The following is a 22,232-nucleotide window of genomic DNA, read 5'->3' as shown; positions in this document are numbered from 1 at the left end:
TAATATGTCATCACAGGAAAATGCCTGAAGTTTGGAGTTTTTATCTGCCACCTGCTTCATTCTATACTGTGCCCTCTTCAGATGTTTGTAAGCTCTCAGTTCAGAAAGCATTCTCACTTTCTTAAAGGTACAGCTCACTCCTTCAACTTCATAACAACAGGGTAGTTAGGAAGGAACCTTTCCCCTTGATAGACGGATCAGTGGCCGAGGGGCATAGATTTAAAGAAAGCAGCAGAAGGTTTAGAGGCGATGTGAAGAAAAACCTTGCACTCAGAGGATAGTGGGAATCTGAAACTCATTGCCTGTAAGGGTGATAGAGGCTGAATCCCTCATAACTGTTAAGTATTTAGGTCTGCACTCACGATGCCAAGACATAAATGGCTATAAGCCAAGTGCTGGAAAATAGGATTGAAATAGTTAGGTGGTTGCTTTTGACTGGCGTGGATGCCATGGCCCTATGAACCTTTCTCTATGCATTAGATCACTATGACTCTGACACTGTGGTCAGTTTGATGGAGCTGATGGGAAGGAGTTGCAGGGTTTCTTTGTAAGTCAATCTTTGTAAGAGGATAAATAGGGTGGTCAGTAGGACTTTAAACTTCTGAGTTGGGGGGAAGGGAAAGTGAAAGCAACAGGGAGCATGGAGTTAAATGGAAAGATAAGCGGCAGGATAGCATATGTGCAGGCAGATTTAAACTTGAGACAGACTGGGAATGCAGCAAAAAGGAAGGATAATTTAGGACATCTTATGACTTCCAATATCTCTAATGATAAAAAAGTTAACATTAAGGCACTTTATCTGAATGCTCGTAGCATTCATAACAAAGCAGACGAACTAATGGCACAGATCATCGTGAATGATTATGATGTGGTAGGCATCACAGAGACGTGGTTACAGGGGGATCAGGACTGGCAGTTAAACATCCAAGGGTTTTCAACTTAATGAAAAGACAAGGAGGTGGGCAGAGGGGGTGGGGTTGCCTTGTTAGTTCAGAACAAAATTAAATCTATGGTGCTGAATGACATAGCGTCGGATGATATGGAGTCTGTGTGGGTGGAATTGAGGAACCACAAAGGCAAAACAACCATAGTGGGAGTTATGTACAGACCTCCTAACAGTGGTCAGGACCAGGGGCGCAACATGTACTGGGAAATAGAGAAGGCATGTCAGAAAGGCAAGGTCACAGTGATCATGGGAGACTTCAATATGCAGGTGGACTGGGTAAATAATGTTGCCAGTGGATCCAAAGAAAGGGAATTCATGGAATGCTTACAGGATGGCTTTTTGGAACAGCTTGTCATGGAGCCCACAAGGGAGCAGGCTATTCTGGACCTAGTGCTATGTAATGAACCAGACTTTATAAAAAATCTTAAAGTAAGGGAACACTTAGGAAGCAGCGATCATAATATGGTAGAGTTCAATCTGCAGTTTGAAAGAGAGAAGGCAAAATCGGATGTAATGGTGTTACAGTTAAATAAAGGTAACTATGAGGGCATGAGAGAGGAACTGACGAAAATAGACTGGAAGCAGAGCCTAGCAGGGAAGAAAGTAGAGCAAAAATGGTGGGAGTTTGTGGGTAAAATTGAGGACACTGTACAGAGGTTCATCCCCAAGAAGAGAAAGATTATCCGGGGAGGGCTTAGACAGCCATGGCTGACAAAGGAAGTCAGGAAATCTATCAAAGAAAAAGAGAGAGCCTATAAAGTGGCCAAGAGCACTGGGAAATCAGAAGATTTGGGAAGGCTACAAAAACAAACAGAGGATAACAAAGAGAGAAATAAGGAAGGAGAGGATCAAATATGAAGGTAGGCTAGCCAGTAATATTAGAAATGATAGTAAAAGTTTCTTTCAATACATAAGAAACAAACGACAGGCAAGAGTAGACATTGGGCCACTTCAAACTGATGCTGGAAGCCTAGTGATGGGAGATAAGGAAATAGCAGGAGAACTTAATAAGTACTTTGCGTCAGTCTTCACAGTGGAAGACATGAGTAATATCCCAACAATTAAAGGAAGTCAGGGTGCTGAGTTGAGTATGGTTGCCGTTACAAAAGAGAAAGTGCTAGAAAAACTAAAAGGTCTTAAAATTGATAAATCTTCAGGCCCTGATGGGTTACATCCTAGAGTTCTGAGGGAGGTGGCTGAGGAAGTAGCGGAGGCGTTGGTTGAGATCTTTCAACACTGGAGTCAGGGAAAGTCCCAGATGATTGGACGATCGCTGTTGTAACCCCCTTGTTCAAGAAAGGATCAAGGCAAAAGATGGAAAATTATAGGCCAATTAGCCTAACCTCGGTTGTTGGTAAAATTCTAGAATTCATCATTAAGGATGAGGTTTCTAAATTCTTGGAAGAGCAGGGTTGGATTAGAACAAGTCAACATGGATTTAATAAGGGGAGGTCGTGCCTGACAAACCTGTTGGAGTTCTTTGAAGAGGTCACAAGTAGGTTAGACCGGAGAAATCCAGTGGATGTGGTCTACCTAGACTTCCAAAAGGCCTTTGATAAGGTGCCATATGGGATGCTGCTGAGCAAGGTGAGGGCCCACGGTGTTCAAGGTGAGCTACTGGTCTGGATTGAGGATTGGCTGTCTGACAGGAGGCAGAGAGTTGGGATAAAAGGTTCTTTTTCGGAATGGCAGCCGGTGACAAGCGGTGTCCCACAGGGTTCAGTGTTGAGGCCGCAGCTGTTCACATTATATATTAATGATCTGGATGAAGGGACTGGGGGCATTCTAGCAAAGTTTGCCGACGATACAAAGTTAGGTGGACAGGCAGGTAGTACTGAGGAAATGGGGAGGCTGCAGAAGTTTGGAGGAGTGGTCCAGGAAATGGTTGATGGAATTCAATGTGAGCAAGTGCGAGGTCTTGCACTTTGGGAAAAAGAATAGAAGCATGGATTACTTTCTAAACGGTGAGAAAATTCGTAAAGCCAAAGTACAGAGGGATCTGGGAGTGCTAGTTGAGGATTCTCTGAAGATAAACATGCAGGTTGAGCCCATGATTAAGAAAGCGATTGCAATGTTGTCAATTATCTCAAGGGGGTTGGAATATAAAAGCACTGTTGTGCTACTGAGACTTTATAAAGCTCTGGTTAGGCCCCATTTGGAGTACTGTGTCCCCACACCTCAGGAAGGACATACTGGCACTGGAGCGTGTCCAGCGGAGATTCACACGGATGATCCCTGGAATGGTAGGTCTAACATACGAGGAACGGCTGAGGATCCTGGGATTGTATTCATTGGAGTTTAGAAGATTAAGGGGAGATCTAATAGAAACTTACAAGATAATACATGGCTTGGAAAGGATGGACACTAGGAAATTGTTTCTGTTAGGTGAGGAGACTAGGACCCGTGGACACAGCCTTAGAATTAGAGGGGGTAAATTCAGAACAGAAATGCGGAGACATTTCTTCAGCCAGAGAGTGGTGGGCCTGTGGAATTCATTGCCACAGAGTGTAGTGGAGGCTGCAACGCTAAATGTCTTCAAGGCAGAAATTGATAAATTCTTGATGTCACAAGGAATTAAGGGCTACGGGGAGAATGCGGGTAAGTGGAATTGAAATGCCCATCAGCCATGATTGAATGGCGGAGTGGACTCGATGGGCCGAATGGCCTTACTTCCGCTCCTATGTCTTATGGTCTTATGTCTATTAGCAAATATGTATACAATTTGTAATATATTACTCATTCAATTTTAAAAGGATTAGTAATCATGCTGAAGTGGCTTGTTATAATGTTGTCTGTTTTTGCTTTAATTTAGTTGGAAGGACAAGTGGTAGCACTCCTAGTCCAGAACCTGGAACGATTAGATGAGACTGTGAAAGAGGAGGCAGATGGTGTTCACAACACATTAGGTAAGTTATACTTTCCCCTGTGAAGCCTCTTGAAATGAATACAATACGAAAGGGTCATCTGATTTTCCTGAAGTTAGATTTCAATTGTGTGCTTTTCCTACTTTAAATCAAAAGCACACAGAAAATAATTCTAGAGAAGATGAATTTCAGTTACACAGACGAACTAATCAGCAAATCTGAAGCATTAATTTCTTGTGGAAATGGCTATGCCTTTTATCTTGAGCGTTTAAAGTGCAGCCAATATTTACAAAATTGTATGGAAATGCTTTCTCAATTATAAGATTACTGAACGTCAGTTCTAAAACATTCCTTTTACGTTGCCACCTAGTTTCTTGACAATAACAGTGGAAGTATATCAGAGCAGAAATTTGTATTTTATCCAACACACTTTTTCTAACCCTTAAGCATTTCTCTTAAACCCCTTAAGGAACTGTGTCTTAAATTTGGATGCATTTAGTTTGTAGGTTTGTTCGTTCAGCAATGGTAAATTTTTTTTGGTGTTTATAGAAATATAAGGAAAACGCCGATCATCTCGATTTGATCTCTGTTTCATTCCCACACTGTGTTCTCATGTGTAACTGTTGTCGGTGTGTCTGTTTTTATGGTTCCCAAACAATTTTGCAATCTCTGTTTTCTAACTTTTTTTGTCCCTATTTCTCACTGTTTTCTGTGAAGATAGCCCCTACTACCATTTGTTGCTTCATTAATTTGCTCAATTTGTCACTGATTTATTAGCTGTCTTGATTCAAGTTTGAGACTAGCAGCAATTGAGGAGAGCATGTCCTTAAAAATGTATGAGAATCAGAGGAAGGCTGGAATAGCAAGATGGCAAGGGCTCCTTATGGGATTGGGAAGTGACTTGTGGCATGTGTGCAGGCTGGTCAGGTCGAAATTTCAAATCAAGGTGGACTATTGAAGAAAATGCTGGAGCACCTCAACCTGTCTAGCAGTATCTGTGGAGGGAGAGGAACAGAGTTGACATTTCGAGGCTGATATGACTTTTTTTTTCTTCAGAATGTTATTTCTTTGCTATTCAATATCTGCTGTTATTCTATAGTAGACTGTGTATGTGCACACCATTCTAATATCCCCATATTTGACACTCAAATTGTGAAATACTTTGCAAGCGTTTTACTTTGTTCACGCTGCTGTATAAATGAAAGTTGTAAAAACATGTATCACCTGATCTGACCATAATGTAAGTGAATTCCTAATTGTGGTGATACTGCAGCTTTAAAATCCTTCATTACATTTAGTGAGCTTTCAGTTCTTGAGCCAATAATTCATAAACTCGGCACTGACCAAGCAATGATTTGAAATTGTGGACCCTGTGCAGCAGATAATTCTAAGATTTTTGGTCATGACTGCTCCATTGAGTTGATGCTCAAGAAGTCAGTGCAAAATCACTGCCAGTGAAAACGAGAACCAATCAGGAGGAACCAGTCAATCTGTGGATTTAATTGGTTTTTCTAAAATCCCATTAGTTTCAATCGGAAGTGTGCTACCGAGTATTTTTACTTGTTTTATGTTGCTGTGGCTTATATCAGGAAAGAAGCAAAGCAATGTGCTTGTCAAGCCCAGTTAATCTTTTAGGATAGAAGACCCAGTTGTATTATAAAATGAACTCACCAGTGGGAATACTAATGGGGATACAACCTGGGGATGCTAATTGTCTGTGACACCAGTTCAGCTGTTTGCGCACTTCTATTACTTTTTAAATTTATTTCACTCTTAATACTTTACATCAAAATGCTTTACCTTCTTTGGCCTCATTTCAATGAAGTGTGAGAAGCCTGCCCTTGCAGCATTTGTAATGAAAGCAATTCAGGCTGAAAGTAGCAACTGTTAGAAATTTCAAAAAAGCAAATACTTTGCAAACAAGACTTTGAAAATCCACTTGTAACTTATCATTTAGCCAATCTTTTGTTGTTTGTTTGAAGTAAGTCTTTCACCTGTTTGATATCTTCATATTCCCGTCTCTCTCTTTTGTCTGTCACTTTCTTTCCTTCAACATGTCCGTTTGTCTCTTTATCCGTTTTCACCCATTTCTGTATTTCTTTCCCTTCGTATGCTGGGTGGTGTGGTACAACATAATGAAGAAGGGAACTGCTGTCAGCTGCAGACTGCATTTAGAATGAGGGTTGTAGGGGAAAATGTGACCATCTTCCACTTGTGCCTTTGCCATTTTATGTTTTCTCTTCCTATCCTTTGCTCTACATCTGCCGCACTTTTGATTGCTGATTCCTCTTCTTTCAATAAATCACTCAATGTTTGTAACCTCCTGACACCCATGTTTCACAGTCACTTATCTTGTCTTAACGTGTCTGTTTCCAAATGTGGTTATTGAGATGCTAGAGGCCCTCAATCTTTAAGCAGTATTCTTTGTCCTACCTTGCCTTTTCAAAGTTAATTGAAATAAACAAAATATTCCATCAATATAATTGACTGGATGGTACTGATGCATCCTAAGAAATTAGATACATTGCTCATGCTTAGACTGCTGATGTAATCAAAATCAGAACTCTGGGCAAAACATTCAAATTCATTACCAGGCTTTTGGAAAAGGTTGAAGCCTTCAGTAAATAGTTTAATCAAATCATTAATGGACAATTGAAGTTTAACCATGATAATGTGAAATATATAAGGTTTTTGATTTCCTTGAACATCTTGAAAGATTGCATTGACTGAGAAAAAAGTGAGAACAAAATGTAGACTTGTGGGTAATTTGTAATTGTAACCAGGTGGTAAGAATTATGGGTAAAATGTTTTATGCATTAAACTTGCAGCAATTGCAGCATATTATGCTGTGTGACATTCTTAACATTATGTATCTTGCTTTCATTTGGTTTATAGATTTTTGGAAGTTTTTTTATGGATAGTAAATGTGGAAGCTATATCGCCTTTATACTGAAGAATAACAAATTATTTTTCACGCGAGTCTTCCAAATTAACATTAATTATATATATTTTATATTTTGTCATTCATGTTTTATATTGAGAACATGAATCTGACCTTGTCTGGTTTCTTGGTGAATTGTGTTCAGTTACTCACAACAATGTGTTAATAATACATTTAAAAGGCTTTTAATAAACAATACATTTATGCATCCTTGTGATTCAGTAAATAAACATATATGTCAGTGTTCAGCAAGTAAATGTTAGGCATAACTCAAATCTCTTATTTATGGAGAAGAGTATTGCCAGTTTTGTACAGGAAAAGCCAAGAACACTTTTTTAATAATTTTGGTCCACTCAACATATTCATTACTTGTTTGCACAATCTCTGTTAATTGTGTAGATGAGAAGTTGCAATACGTTAATTCTATTCTAACTTTCACCATCTATGTTAGATACATGGACTTGTAAAAGTTTGTAAAATTCAAAAGTGCTTCCAGACTGATTTACTTTTGGAGACAGATGTAAGAAGAAAGTATAGAACTATAGACACTACAGTGTCTACAATTGAGATTGCTTAAAAAGTATAACTCCTTCAGACATTCAAAATAGGGAATATATTTAATGATATTCTGCTCATCACCAATGTTTAAATTTGATATCTCTAGTTTATTGCTAAAATTAATTTCTTTCTTTACACAGCTGTAAGACTGGATCATTCTTTGCATTTTGCCAGCTTTCTATGTCATAAGCGCATAGTGCATTAATGAAAAATCAATAGCCTAAAACTTGCCTAATTAAAATAATTTCTTATGTGCCAGTCCTTCCCTGTCAATCTGCACAGATGCAAGCCCATCTGTGTGCACATTTAGCACAGGGAATGAAGCGTGGATTCTATATCGCACACTCTCTTATAATACATTAAATTGATCCAAATAGCTTGGCTTGGATATTTGTGATGTTGGTTCTTGAGTTTTTTTTAAAGCTTATTACTGTGATGTGAGAGTGATGGTGATGTTTTTGATGCTAAAGATAAACAATTAAATGTTTATGGAGGTTTGAGAAATAGACCAGACACACGGCCTGGCGAGTATAAAAGCATGTTGAGAAAAAAAATCTAGATCAGGATAAAACTGCTCGGGGATGAAGTGTGCTGCATATCTGGATTTTGAAAAGAAATTTGAAGTATTTTGCAAACGTACTTACAACAAAATTTAGTTGAGGGGCAGGAAAGAATGGGCTATGATTAGTGAGTATTGCCCAGATTGGAGAATGGTTTGGAATATTGTAGTCTAGGGACAGCGCTGACCAAATCTTTGCTTTAAATATGGTTAGTTTGGATTTGGGCATGAATGAAAATGTATTGTTAACAGAAAAGCAAAGGTTTGCAAAAATAAAATATTCTGTTAGAAATGGAGTTTAGCAACATCGAGATGAAGATAGCAGATATAGTTTAATGTGAAGTATAAAGTTTGTGAATATTAGGAGGAGCATTTAATTTATGTAGATGTTTAGATTGTATTTTTTAAGATGTCTTTGGATTGTTTATAAAAAGCATTCAGGTGAGTGGTTCAAGAAAAGAAATGTTGAAGAATGGCGGAACTTAGTAGAAAGATGTCAAAGTATATGGTAGAACGAAGAGATATTAGGGTTCAAATACATAAATCCATGAAAGTCTGAACAGAGATTAACAAAGGTGAAAGAAGGCACCTACATGGAATAATCAAGGATGGGTGAGCATGAAATTGTTAAAAGTTATTCATTTTTGGCCTTTAGACGTCATGAAGCGACCAATTTCATACGTGCTTATGAAGTCATTAGATAGACCAGTGGCACTTTGAGTTTTTAATAGAACACAGAGAACAACAAGGCTGAGATTTTAGTAAATTTGTGTGAGGCTATACATGTTTTGGATGCCCCTTTGTGGAAAGAACTTGATTCTGTGTGCTTGATATCATGATCTCAGAATTGTTACAGCACAGAAGGAATACATTCAGCCCATCTTTTTGAGCTGACTCTTCCAGTGAGAAATTCACCCAGTGCTGTTTCCATGTAAACATGCACTTCCTTGTTCTTCAAATAATCCAATTCCCTCTGAATACCTCAATTGATCCTGCCTTCACCACACCCTTGGAGTACATTCCAAATCTTAACTGTTTGCTGTGAGAATCAGTCCTTCCTCATTGTTTCCATTGCTGTTTTTGCCAATTACCTCAAATCTATGCCCTCTCGTTTTTGATCCTTCCGTGAGTGGGAATAGTTTTGTCCGATCTATTCTGTCCAAACTGCAAATGATATTGAATACCTATACAAAATCTCCTCTCAACCTTCTCTGAGGAAAGCATCCCCATCTTATTCAATTTAAATATCTCAAATTCCATATCCATGGATCCCTTCTATTAAACCTTTCTGTACTGCCTCTAATATCTTCACATCTTTTCCTAAATTAAGGCATCAACAACTGGACCTAATACTTCAGTTGAGGATGAGTCAGTTTTTTTTTAAATTCACCAGGGATGATAAAATAGAATCGTAAGGAAAAGCTTGAACTCTGAATGCTCATTCTGTGTGATCCATCTGGCTAACAGGATATTGAGTAAATGGTCTTAATCTATCATCATCCATCAAGATTTTGTTTTGAACAAAACTACTTTCTCTTGGTAGAGAGTCAGTGAAGCTGAAGGTTTGGAGAATGTTTATTGAAGCTGACCCATTGAATATGGTTCTTTTGCTATAGGAAATAGTTATGACAGAACCCATTACACCTTTTTCAAGGATAATGCAGATACATGTTTGAATCAAAGGAAGGATGCAATACAGTGATTTAGGTTTGAAATTTCTGAAGCTTGAATCAAGACAGACACAATAAGGTATTTACATATTTTTGATTCCAAGGTTGTGTTACAGGGCTCCCTCACCTCTTCCTGCTTGTACCCTGCAATCCTGTTACTGCACCTCCTATTGGTGAAAAGCAATAATTTTTAATTTAGGAACAGGGAGGTGGCTAGGAATTGAAATACAGTTCAATCACCAGATTTAGGTTTATAGAATTTTTGATTCTCTTATATTTGATGGATGTTAAACTTGGGTCGTTGTCAGCTGTCATGTTGATATGACAGTAAAACCGTAGATTTGTGAAGAAATTGCTTCTGATCAACAGAACCCTCATCTGGAGGTTTCCTGGATTTGCTATAAAAAAGTGGACACTATTCAAGTATTGAGGAGAAAGTGAGGTCTGCAGATGCTGGAGATCAGAGATGGAAATGTGTTGCTGGAAAAGCGCAGCAGGTCAGGCAGCATCTAGGGAACAGGAGAATCGACGTTTCGGGCATTAGCCCGACGTTTCGGGCATTCCTGAAGAAGGGCTAATGCCCGAAACGTCGATTCTCCTGTTCCCTAGATGCTGCCTGACCTGCTGCGCTTTTCCAGCAACACATTTCCATCACTATTCAAGTATTGGCAAGTAATGTTTTAAAATGCATTTGTTTAAAAATAAGATTGACTTAAATGATTAATTTCAACTTAATAAACAAAGAGTGGAGGAATGCATCATTTCAATGTTCTGCATGAAAGCTGTAGACTCATTTCCCCAAGAGCTCAGCTATTTGCAGTAGGTCAGCAAAAGGTTTGTTGTCGGTTTTAATTTACTTCTGAATTATGCATTCACTATGCCTTCTCTTTCTCTTTCAGCTATTATTGAGAACTTAGCAGAATTTCGTCCTGAAATGTGTACTGAAGCAGCTCAGCAAGGTCTTTTGCAGTGGATGCTGAAGCGGATAAAGGTAGTACTTGATTAGAACCCAATTTCCCTTCCTTCCCCTCATTTTAACCAATTGTGTTAACAGTTGTCTTTCTCAGTGTTCTCTCTTCTTTGAATTGTTGTCTCTCTTTGAATCATGTTCTCTCTGTCTCTTTGAATCTCTGTCACTTCTAAATCTGTTGTCATCACCACATCCTGTTCTCACTAAAAACCTTTGACCCTCCTGCCCAATCTTCCTTTCTTCTCCAAAGCTCTTGTCACTTCCCAAATCTGTTCCATCCTTTCCTTTGACTCCATGTATGAATCTCACAAATCTACCCTGAAACCCTGTGCATCGAATTCACAAATTGCATGAGACTGGTAACAGTAAGTGTTCTCCTCAAATCCTTCTTAACAAATCCTCCTGTCTTCAGCTTTAGTCATAGTTAACCACGCTGCCATCTTCCAACACCCTTTCACTGTCAATCCAGTTGTCTTAATGAGAGATTTATTCATGCAATGCAACACTAACATGTCTGCTTCCTCCATTGAGTCTTGCACCAACCCTCCGAACAACATCCCACGCACATTTTAAATTCCACCATTTGCCATGGAAGCATTCTAACATGGGTCCCCAGAACATCTACTGGGTCTCTTAATTAATAACGTGGCAATAATACCACTAGGCCATCACCTCCCCATGTTAAGGAAGCTGCTTACTCTTATTAATCTGCATGGAATCACCACTTATTCAGTGAGCTCAGTATTTTGTTGTTCCCAAACCTGAAACCAGTCGTATTTTCATTTCTCTACCTATACTTTGATCCTTATAACTGAGTGATTCTAAATAGTTTTTTTTAACTAACATATTCCACCTTCTGTTGAAGTATAACCACTGTCCAGTATGCCACATTTAAATGAAGTCTCATCCAGTACACTTATCACTGGTCTGAAAGCTCCTTGTGAACAGCACAAAGTCCCTCAGACTGATCAATCTCATCACTTGCCACTTAGGAACTTTCCATGTCATGTGTTACTTCAGAATCCCTGTTGTTACACTTTGGACACATCACTATATTCTTAATCACATCTGAAACACATGTTAAGTGTTCCCTGGGCATTCCTGGGGTTAATGTGTCTATTATTATTAGACCAGTTCAGATCTAATGTGATTGTCTTATCCTCATTTGCTTTGCCTGGAATTCCTCTGCTGTTCTGACATCTGTATTCCTTATCCACTTGTGAAAGATGGTGATCATTGATCCTCCAACTACTGTTCAATCACTGAAGTCTCCTTATTGCCTCTAACGCTGCTGGTGATGATTACTTCACCAGGATTTTTGAAGGCTTAGGAGGTCTGATCCAAAAGTGTGTTTCTTTTTCAGAATTTTCAGAATTCTTTTTCAGCTAAGACTGGGCCGATCCATATGCGACATGGATTAGGGTACTTCCAAATTGAAGTTTGCAATCTTGTTCACAATCAGTTAAAGGCCATGATGATGTATTTCTGTATGAAACAGTGGTTGTATTTCTAAATTATCAAAGCCTGACTCTGCCTTTTAGGCATTTATACGTTGCTTAAAAAGTTTATCTATGAGAAGCAATGAGATGTCCAAACCAACATCATTGTTCAACTGATGGGCATCAAGTTTTTGAAAACTTTTGTCAGATATGACCTTGGCATTGTCACTTTGTGGTTTTTCTTTTCAGTAATATCCATGTATCCACTTTTTAGTTTTCCACTGATCTGAGAATGTTGGTGGGTAATCATTTTTTGACATTTTGTATTGGTCTTAAGCCATTTTTTCCCATTAAATTAACAAAATTTTGATCTGTCTGGGGAAATACTCTTTACTCATCTGAAGATGAGATTAGAAACTTTCTCTGCAACCAATTTATTAAGGTAGCTATCAGTTAAAGAATGAAACTAGACTTTTTGTGATAATATGTAATGCTGAATTCTGCAAATAAACAGATGTCTGTTTCCTGCCATCTCCAGTATTTAGCAGTAAACCCTTTTCACAAATGCTTTAGGTACATTAGTTCCCCCCCCCCCCAAATCCACAGGGGCTGTATTTCAAGACCTACTGCAGATGCCCGAAACCACAGATAGTAGCAAACCCATTCATTTAAATGGGAAATTTACTTCCCTGGCAGCTTTCTGGTTCTTGGTTCTGGAATGTTCCATATAATTTTTTAGGCCATGGCAAACCACGAAACCGATTCCACGGATATAGCAGTCACCCGTACTTAAATAATCAACGCTTTTCATTTTGTATCGTAGTAAAATAGTCAACATGTCATGAACATATTTCTTCCTTCTTGCAAAAAGCATAATTTATTTTCTTAAGTCAACTGTTGTTTCCTACTTCTGGTTTGTTTTCACTTAATTTAAGTAGCAAAGTGAAAGATGATTTGACATTGACCTATATTCATAATTTGGTCAGTGATTTGTAAAGTTATTAAATAAGAATCAAGTTTTAATAAAGAGCTGAAGGAAATACATTGATCCCTTTAAGTAACACATTTTGGGTGATTGTCTATAATTATTCACGTTGATGAATATTTCCCTAGAGTTGAGGGAGAGCAATTCCAAAGGTATGTCACCTTGTGTGACTGTTCAAAGACAGAAGTCGGTCCTTTACTTATCAGGGAACGGAAAGCAGCTCACAAACTGAAGGCAAAAAATGAAAACAATATCTGTGGAACATGTTATCCAGCAGTGCTATTTTCTAAAGATAATTCTTTTTCAAAACATCATAAATGCTGCTTGGTAACTGCTATAGCCAGACTGTATAAAAACTAACAAGCAAGCCCTTTGAATTGGCTATTTTAGTATTAACTGATATGCAACAAATATTTACATTGTCTACTAATTTGTGCATGTCGGAATAAAAGTAGGTTTATGATCTGTAAAACCTTGTGCAGACTTCAGAAGGATAGTAAAGTGGTTAAACATGAGGTTCAGTTTCTGTTAGAAGAAAAAGTTACATAACTCATTGATCTGTATATTTATGAAATGTTTTGCAGGCATCTTTTCCAAGTTGCACTGAAAATTGTTAGGTTCCTATTGCGATTACAAGATCAAAGTAAGGCAGAAGCTTGAAATCTAAAATAAAAGCAGAAAATGCTGTAAATACTCATGTAGAAAACAAGCCACCAGGATACATGAACATCAACTAGCCACAAAACAGTGTGACCCTCTCTCACTAGTATCCTTACATACAGATAAGGAAGGACACCACTTTGACTGGGACAACACATTCATCCTCGGACAAGCCAAACAGAGACATGCACGAGAATTCCTAGAAGCATGGCATTCCAACTGGAACTCTACCAACAAACACATCGGGTTAGACCCAATGTACCACCCCCTGAGAAAAAGACACGGAAGTGACATCAGCACAGGAAATTACATCACCGACCCAAAGAATGCCAAGCATATAAAAAGAAAGCAGGAATTATCAGCAGTGCTTCGCCAGGAGGCCCACTGAAGATGTTACCTGGTAGGGTGATGAAACGTCTGGAAATGAACCTTCCAGCTCAGCGAGCAAACCTACATCCAGAACCTCAACCTGTGCTACAAATCTTCTTAAAATCTGTTTTCCTTTTGCTCTTCAACTGTTAAGCTTTTAGATTTGCCTTTGCTGTCCAATCCCATTGCAATTTGAACTGAGATGTTCTTAATTTCATGCAATTTGATTTAAATCTTGCTGTTATACTGAGTCCAGAATGCCACTCTGCGGAAATCTTTAGGTATTTGACTTTTTCAAAGAAAAGATCAAAACCATCCAATTATTTGGGTTAAATTGGCATCTAACAATAGAGAGAGAGAAGGCTGTTTGTATTTGAACTTTTAAATGTGCACAGTTGGAATCCTAGTATCAATTAAGATGGCATGGTGCTCCAGTTGTTAGCTCTGCTGCCTCACAGCACCAGTGATCTGATTTCAATTCCAGGTTTGGGTGGTTGTATGGTGTTTGCAATACACCCCGTGTCTGCATGGTTTCCCTAGGTGCTCCAGATTCCTTCTGCAGTCCAAAGATGTACAGGTTAGCTGGATTAGCCATGGTGAGTACAAGGTTATAGGATAGGGTGAGGAAGCTGAATCTGGGTGGAATGCTCTTCAGCGGATTGGTGCAGACTCCATCTTTCCACACCGTGGGGATTTTAAGATTGATGTTTTTTAGAATCTTTGCTCAGTTGCATATGATAATTTGATGTTGTAATTCTTGCAGTGTTCTGACATGTTGTAACCAGTTCTATTTTTAAAACAGGCCAAGATACCTTTTGATGCCAACAAGCTTTACTGTAGTGAAATTCTCGCCATTTTACTCCAGAATAATGACGGTGGGTTTATTTTCTGTGATTATTTTTGAGATCGAAGAACATGAAATTGGTAAAAATGAACAGATTGTGAATATTTTCCTCATCCAAACCCCATAATGATTCTGTCCATCTGGTCGCTTTATCTTTGCATCTGTTAGTCTGTTTATGATTCTGCTGTCAGTGTTTCTCAAGGACTAGCTTTCATTTAATGTTGCTTGATAAACTGGAGCATCATCTGTGTTACATTTAAATAATATGTGTAGTAGGAATCCTGGTGTTGATTGAGAGTTATTTTTTCGGATCTGTGCTTGCAGATAGTCATCAGAATCACATGCTGTCATTGCTCTGTTTCCCAGTGGTTTTTGGCTTAATAATCGTGAAGATGGCTTGCAACTGACAAAGTTTAAAATTACCTCCACCTTTCGCTCCTCAGGTGAACATCAGTCAGCTGTGTATTTATAGATAGAGATTGGTACACATTTTGGCTGATGCTATTTTCAAATGCGTCCAAAAACTGACCACCATCCAAGGACCACCTACATGTAGTTTCTACTCCCTGTTACATGATGTTTTGCCCATTCCCATTGCCATAGATCATGCTTACATCTCGTTTGGTCACACTTTACACTTTGTTAAAAATGTGATTATAGCAAAGGAAGGGTCCAGGTGGTTGACCTCACTCAACTGCTTTTGCCTGTACCCAGAGATGAGGAGGATCTGAGATATCTAGGATGTTTAACAGATGCACCAGGTGGCTGGTCCAGGCCGTTTTTCTGTTTTCACGTTTTTTGCTGCATAATGCATTACTGCGGTGCCATTTTCACCAAAAATACTAAAATATGGTAACTCACATCTTCATTGCCACAATGGACTTTGTTTTACCTTTCCAACATCTGTTCCTCCACTGTTGAGTCGTCATGCAAAGGAATGGATCAGGCTTGAAGATGAGCAGCTTTCGATCTAATGAAGGATTTAGACTGGAGATCTGCCTCCTTTTTGTTAAAGAGGCATTGGTAGGATTAATATGATAAATGAGGTGAAAGTTGGCTCGAGTGTTAACCTTTGCCATCACCTTTGAGTAAGGTTATGAAAAGTGAACTGGAAATTGTAGCTATACTCAATTCATAACCAGGAGAAAGTGAGGACTGCAGATGATGGAGATCAGAGCTGAAAATATGTTCCTGGAAAGCACAGCAGGTCAGGCAGCAACCAAGAAACAGGAGAATCGACGTTTCGGGCATGAACCCTTTTTCAGGAATGAGGAAAGTGTGTCCAGCAGGCTAAGATAAAAGGTAGGGAGGAGGGACTTGGGGGAGGGGCGTTGGAAATCCGATAGGTGGAAGGAGGTCAAGGTGAGGATGATAGTCCGATATGGCTAGGAAGAACTGTTTGTTTAGTGTATGGATTCTTCTGTGGATGAAGAACAATAAAGGTCCTTTGCAGGTCTCCGATATGGCTAGGAAGAACTGTTTGTTTAGTTCCGATATGGTTACATCGTATCATCTATCGTCATTTCCGCCACCTCCAAACGGACCCCACCACTAAGGATATATTTCCCTCCCCTCCCCTATCAGCATTCCGAAAAGACCACTCCCTCCGTGACTCCCTTGTCAGGTCCACACCCCCCACCAACCCAATCTCCACTCCCGCACCTTCCCCTGCAACCGCAAGAAATACAAAATTTGCGCCCACACCTCCCCTCTTACTTCCCTCCAAGGCCCCAAGGGATCCTTCCATATCTGCCACAAATTCACCTGCACCTCCACACACATCATTTATTGCATCTGCTGCACCCGATGTGGTCTCCTCTATATTGGGGAGACAGGCCGCCTACTTGCGGAACACCTCTGGGACACCTGGACCAACCAACCCAACCACCCCGTGGCTCAACACTTCAACTCCCCCTCCCACTCCACCAAGGACATGCAGGTCCTTGGACTCCTCCATTGCCAGACTATAGCAACACGATGGCTGGAGGAAGAGCGCCTCATCTTCCGCCTAGGAACCCTCCAACCACAAGGGATGAACTCAGATTTCTCCAGTTTCCTCATTTCCCCTCCCCCCCCACCTTGTCTCAGTCAAATCCCTCGAACTCAGCACCGCCTTCCTAACCTGCAATCTTCTTCCTGACCTCTCCGCCCCCACCCCCACTCCGGCCTATCACCCTCACCTTGACCTCCTTCCACCTATCACATTTCCAACGCCCCTCCCCCAAGTCCCTCCTCCTTACCTTTTATCTTAGCCTGCTGGACACACTTTCCTCAATCCTGAAGAAGGGCTCATGCCTGAAACATCGATTCTCCTGTTCCTTGGATGCTGCCTGACCTGCTGTGCTTTTCCAGCAACACATTTTCAGCTCAATTCATAACCATTCAGCTACACAGATGGTTGATCCTAGGTTGATGTCAAATCTCATTAAGGGTAAGACGATGCTGAAAAGCCTAATTTTGTAAGACATTATATAAAGTTTCATGGTTATTCTGAATTTCTGCATTTTTCACTTATTTGACTTCTCAGTTGGTATCCCCCCAAATGCATGGTTATCTGTTTTACAATCTGATGTCAGTAGGTGTTAACTTGACCCTTTATAAATTAATATTCTGAGAGAGTTTTTCCTCACTTGCTGTAATTGACCCATACTGATCTATAATGTGCAATGTGCATCGTTAATATTTTGCCTGCCAAGAAGAGAAATTTTGAAAAGATTTTATCTATTTTTTGCTTTAGTTGCTTGGAGAACAATGTCTGTAACTTTTGGATGACCATCCAGCTGACTCGTTCAATCAAATCACTTATATTCATTTCCCCTCTGTAGAATTGAGAGGGAGAATATAGGATCTCAGTGCAGAATAAAGGCATTTGACATGGCTAGTTCTTTCGTAAAGCTGCACAAATAGTAATATTATTCAGCTAAGATAAGGCACATATGCCTTAACTTTGAAAGAGATCTTCAGTTTTGAGAGACAGCATTATTTCAAATTTCAGCAAGTTGCATGGATGCTGGAAATTGAATCTGGAATCATGTTTATTGTCATTTAATGACCATAAGTTATGGGAGAACAAGTAAGCCTTTCAACTCGGTGAGTTTGCGCCACAATTCTATGAAAACATGGCTGATCTGATAACCCTCAAATTCCATTTTCCTCTGTTGTTGTGGTTCTGTTCGCCGAGCTGGAAATTTTTGTTGCAAACATTTCGTCCCCTGTCTAGGTGACATCCTCAGTGCTTGGGAGCCTCCTGTGAAGCGCTTCTGTGGTGTTTCCTCCGGCATTTATAGTGGCCTGTCCCTGTCGCTTCTGGTTGTCAGTTTCAGCTGTCCACTGTAGTGGCCGGTATATTGGGTCCAGGTTGATGTGTTTGTTGATGGAGTTTGTGGATGAGTGCCATGCTTCTAGGAATTCCCTGGCTGTTCTCTGTTTGGCTTGCCCTATAATGGTAGTGTTGTCCCAGTCGAATTCATGTTGCTTGTCGTCTGCGTGTGTGGCTACTAAGGATAGCTGTTTGTGTCGTTTCGTGGTTAGTTGATGTTCATGGATGCGGATCGTTAGCTGTCTTCCTGTTTGTCCTATATAGTGTTTTGTGCAGTCCTTGCATGGGATTTTGTACACTACATTAGTTTTGCTCATGCTGGGTATTGGGTCCTTTGTTCTGGTGAGTTGTTGTCTGAGGGTGGCTATTGGTTTGTGTGCAGTTATAAGTCCTAGTGGTCGCAGTAGTCTGGCTGTCATTTCTGAAATGCTCCTGATGTATGGTAGTGTGGCTAGTCCTTTGGGTTGCGGCACGTCCTCGTTCCGTTCCGTTTTCCTCTATTTTCTCTATAACTCTCTATTCTCTTGCTGATTAAAAATCTACTTCAGCCAAGAATAGACTTAATGAATTAGCCTCTACAGTGCTGTGTAGTAAAGAATTATACAAGTTCTTACCCTCTGAAAGAAGAAATTCCTCATCTGTGTCTTAAATGGTCGACCCCTGATTCTGAAATTATGCCCTCTGATTCTAAATGCTTCCTATTACCCGAACTTGTAAACTAGCTTTTTGTGATTCGTGAACTAGGACCCCCAAATCCCTGTGGTGCAGCTTTGTGCAGTTTTTCTCTCCATTTGAATAATATTCAGCTCACCATTCTTCCTGCCTCACATTTACCACAATCTGCTAAATTAATCTGCTAAATTTTTGCCATTTTCTTAATCAGTCTCTTTCCCTCTTCTGAACATATATGTCATCCTCACAAGTCATTTCCCAAATGTTTTGTATGACACTTGCAAACGTAGCAATTGTACATTCGCTTCTGTCATTCAAGACGTGAATATATTTTGTAAATATTTGCGGCCCCAGCACTCCACTAATTATTCCACTGGAAATGCCCCTTGCAGCCCAATTCTCTCTTTGGTAAATTCATCAATGCTGCTATACCACCCCCCAACACCATGAGTCCTTATCTTTTTAAGATGCCTACGTGCAGTGCGTTATCAATTCCTTTTTTGAAATTAAAATATAGATTTACTGGTTCCATTTTATCTATTCTGCTTTTACATCAAAGAATCCTATCAAATCGAATGGATTAGTTGGAGAGACAGTTAGAGGCAATGAGGAATTTACAAGAGCAGGGGATGTGATGGATGGCAGCTCGAGGAAGGGGAAAAAGTTGCAGATACAGTCACATAGATGGGTTAATTCCAGGAAAGGTAAGAGAGGTAGGCAGATAGTGTAGGAGTCTTCTGTGGCTATCCCCATTTCAAACAAGTATGCTGTTTTCAAAAGTGTAGGGGGTGATGGATTCTCAGGGGAACATAGCGCAATCAGCCATGTGTCTGGTATTGAGACTGGCTCCAATGCAATGAGGCGTATGTCGGGTTCCAAGTGATCGATTGTGTTAGGGGACTCTCTAGTCTGAGGTACAGACAAAAGTTTCTGTGGCCAGCAACGGAAAAATCAGAATGGTGTGTTGCTTCCCTGGTGCTAGGATCAAGGATGTCTCAGAGAGGGTGCAGAATGTTCTCAAGGGCGAGAGGGGCCAGCAGGAAGTCATTGTACACATTGGAACCAACAACATAGGAAAGGAAAGTGTTGAGATTCTGAAGGGAGATTACAGAGAGTTAATTAGGAATTTAAAAAGGAGGTCCTTGAGAGTAGTAATATCTGGATTACTCGCGGTGCTGTGAGCTAGTGAGGGCAAGAATAGGAGGATAGAGCAGATGAATGCATGGTTGAAGAGCTGGTGTACTGGAGAAGGATTCAAATTTTTGAATCATTGGTAGCTCTTTTGGGGTAGAAGTGACCTGTACAAGAATCTAAATTGGAAGGGGACTAATATACTGGCAGTGAAATATGCTAGAGCTGTTCGGGAGGATTTAAACTAATAAGGTGGCGTGGGGTGGTACCCAGGGAGAGAGTGAGGAAAGAGATCAATCTGAGACTGGTACAGTTGAGAACAAAGGTGAGTCAAACAGTCAGGGCAGGCAGGGACAAAGCAGAGAACAAGGTTGGACTGATAAATTATACTGCATTTATTTCAATGCAAGGGGCCTAACAGGGAAGGCAGATGAACTCAGGGCATGGTTAGGAACATGGGACTGGGATATCATAGCAGTTGCAGAAATGTAGCTCAGGGATGGACAGGACTGGCAGCTTAATGTTCTCGGGTACAAATGCTACAGGAAGGATAGAAAGGGAGGTAAGAGAGGAGGGGGAGTGGCATTTTTGATAAGGGATAGCATTACAGCCGTACTGAGGGAGGATATTCCCGGAAATACATGCAGGGAAGTTATTTGGGTGGAATTGAGAAATAAGAAAGGGATGATCACCTAATTGGGATTGTATTATAGACCCTGAAATACTCAGAGGAAAATTGAGAAACAAATTTGTGAGGAGATCTCCATTATTGGCAAGAATAATAGGGTGGTTATTGTAGGGGATTTTAACTTTCCAAAACTAGATTGGGGCTGCCATAGTGTTAAGGGTTTAGATAGAGAGGAATTTGTTAAGTGTGTACAAGAAAATTGTCTGATTCAGTATGTGGATGTACCTACTATGGAAGGTGCAAAACTTGACCTACTCTTGGGAAATAAGGCATGGCAGGTGATTGAGATGTCAGTGGGGGAGCACTTTGGGGCCAGTGACCATAATTCTATTAGTTTTAAAACAGAGATGGAAAAGGATAGACCAGTTCTAAATTGGAGAAGGACCAATTTTGACGGTATAGGGAAAAACTTTCGAAAGCTGATTGGGGGCAGATATTCACAGGTAAAGGGAAAGTTGGAAAATGGAAAGCCTTCAAAAATGAGATAATGCGAGTCAGTATATTCTTGTTAGATTGAAAAGAAGGCTGGTAGGTATAGGGAATGCTGGATGTCTAAAGAAATTGAAAGTTTGGTTCAGAAAAAGAAGGAAGCACATGTCAGGTTGGACAGGAAAGAGTGAGTGAACGCTTGGAAGAGTATAAAGGCAGTAGGAGTATACTTAAGAGAGAAATCAGGAGAGCAAAAAGGGGACATGAGATGGCTTTGGCAAATAGAGTTAAGGAGAGTCCAAAAGGTTTTTACAAATAGATTAAGGAGTAAAGAGTAACCACAGAGAGAATAAGGCCCCTCAACGATCAGCAAGGCAGCCTTTGTGTGGAGCCGCAGGAGATGGGGGAGATACAAAGATTATTTTGCATCAGTATTTACTGTGGAAAAGGAAATGTAAGATATAGATGTAGGGAAATAGATGGTGACATCTTGCAAAATGTCCAGATTACAGAGGAGGAAGTGTTGGATATCTTGAAACGCATAAAAGTGAATAAATCCCCAGGACCTGATCAGGTGTACCCTAGAACTCTGGGAAGCTAGGGAAATGATTGCTGGGCCTTTTGCTGAGATATTTGTATCATTGATAGTCACAAGTGAGGTGCCGGAAGACTGGAGGTTGGCTAACTGTTTAAGAAAGGTGGTAAGGACAAGCCAGGGAACTATAGACCAGTGAGCCTGACATCGGTGCTGGGCAAGTTGTTGGAGGCAATCCTGGGGGACACGATGTACATGTGTTTGGAAAGGCAAGGCCTCATTCGGGATAGTCAACATGGCTTTGTGTGTGGAAAACCATTTCTCACAAACTTGATTGAGTTTTTTGAAGAAGTAACAAAGAGTATTGACGAGGGCAGCGCGGTAGATGTGATCTGTATGGACTTCAGCAAGGCGTTCAAGGTTCCCCATGGGAGACTGGTTAGCAAGGTTAGATCTCACGGAAAACAGGGAGAACTAGCCATTTGAATACAGAACTGGCTCAAAGGTAGAAGACAGAGGGTGGTGGTAGAGGGTTGTTTTTTAGACTGGAGGCCTGTGACCAGTGGAGTGACACATTGGTTGGTGCTGGCTCCACTACTTTTCATCATTTATATAATGATTTGAATGTGAATATAGGGGGTATTGTTAGTAAG

The 22,232-nt window shown here is 40.1% G+C and overlaps 1 protein-coding gene across 1 annotated transcript in view; it reads left to right on the top strand.

The window, feature by feature from the left end:
* ctnnbl1 (catenin, beta like 1) overlaps nucleotides 1-22,232 on the top strand; it is a 195,996-nt gene that overhangs the window by 58,903 nt on the left and 114,861 nt on the right. Inside the window, exons 6-8 of the mRNA XM_043710185.2 lie at nucleotides 3,759-3,852; nucleotides 10,438-10,529; nucleotides 14,764-14,836. Coding sequence (XP_043566120.2) covers nucleotides 3,759-3,852; nucleotides 10,438-10,529; nucleotides 14,764-14,836 — 259 coding nt within the window. The remainder of the gene's footprint in view (nucleotides 1-3,758; nucleotides 3,853-10,437; nucleotides 10,530-14,763; nucleotides 14,837-22,232) is intronic.

The sequence above is a fragment of the Chiloscyllium plagiosum genome, unplaced genomic scaffold (genome assembly GCF_037043375.1).
Source record: "Chiloscyllium plagiosum isolate Xiang-an unplaced genomic scaffold, Cpla_swu_hap1 HiC_scaffold_15, whole genome shotgun sequence".
Classification (NCBI taxonomy): domain Eukaryota; kingdom Metazoa; phylum Chordata; class Chondrichthyes; order Orectolobiformes; family Hemiscylliidae; genus Chiloscyllium; species Chiloscyllium plagiosum.
The sequence above is the reverse complement of the archived record's forward strand: the minus strand, read 5'-3'. Positions and strand labels throughout refer to the sequence as shown.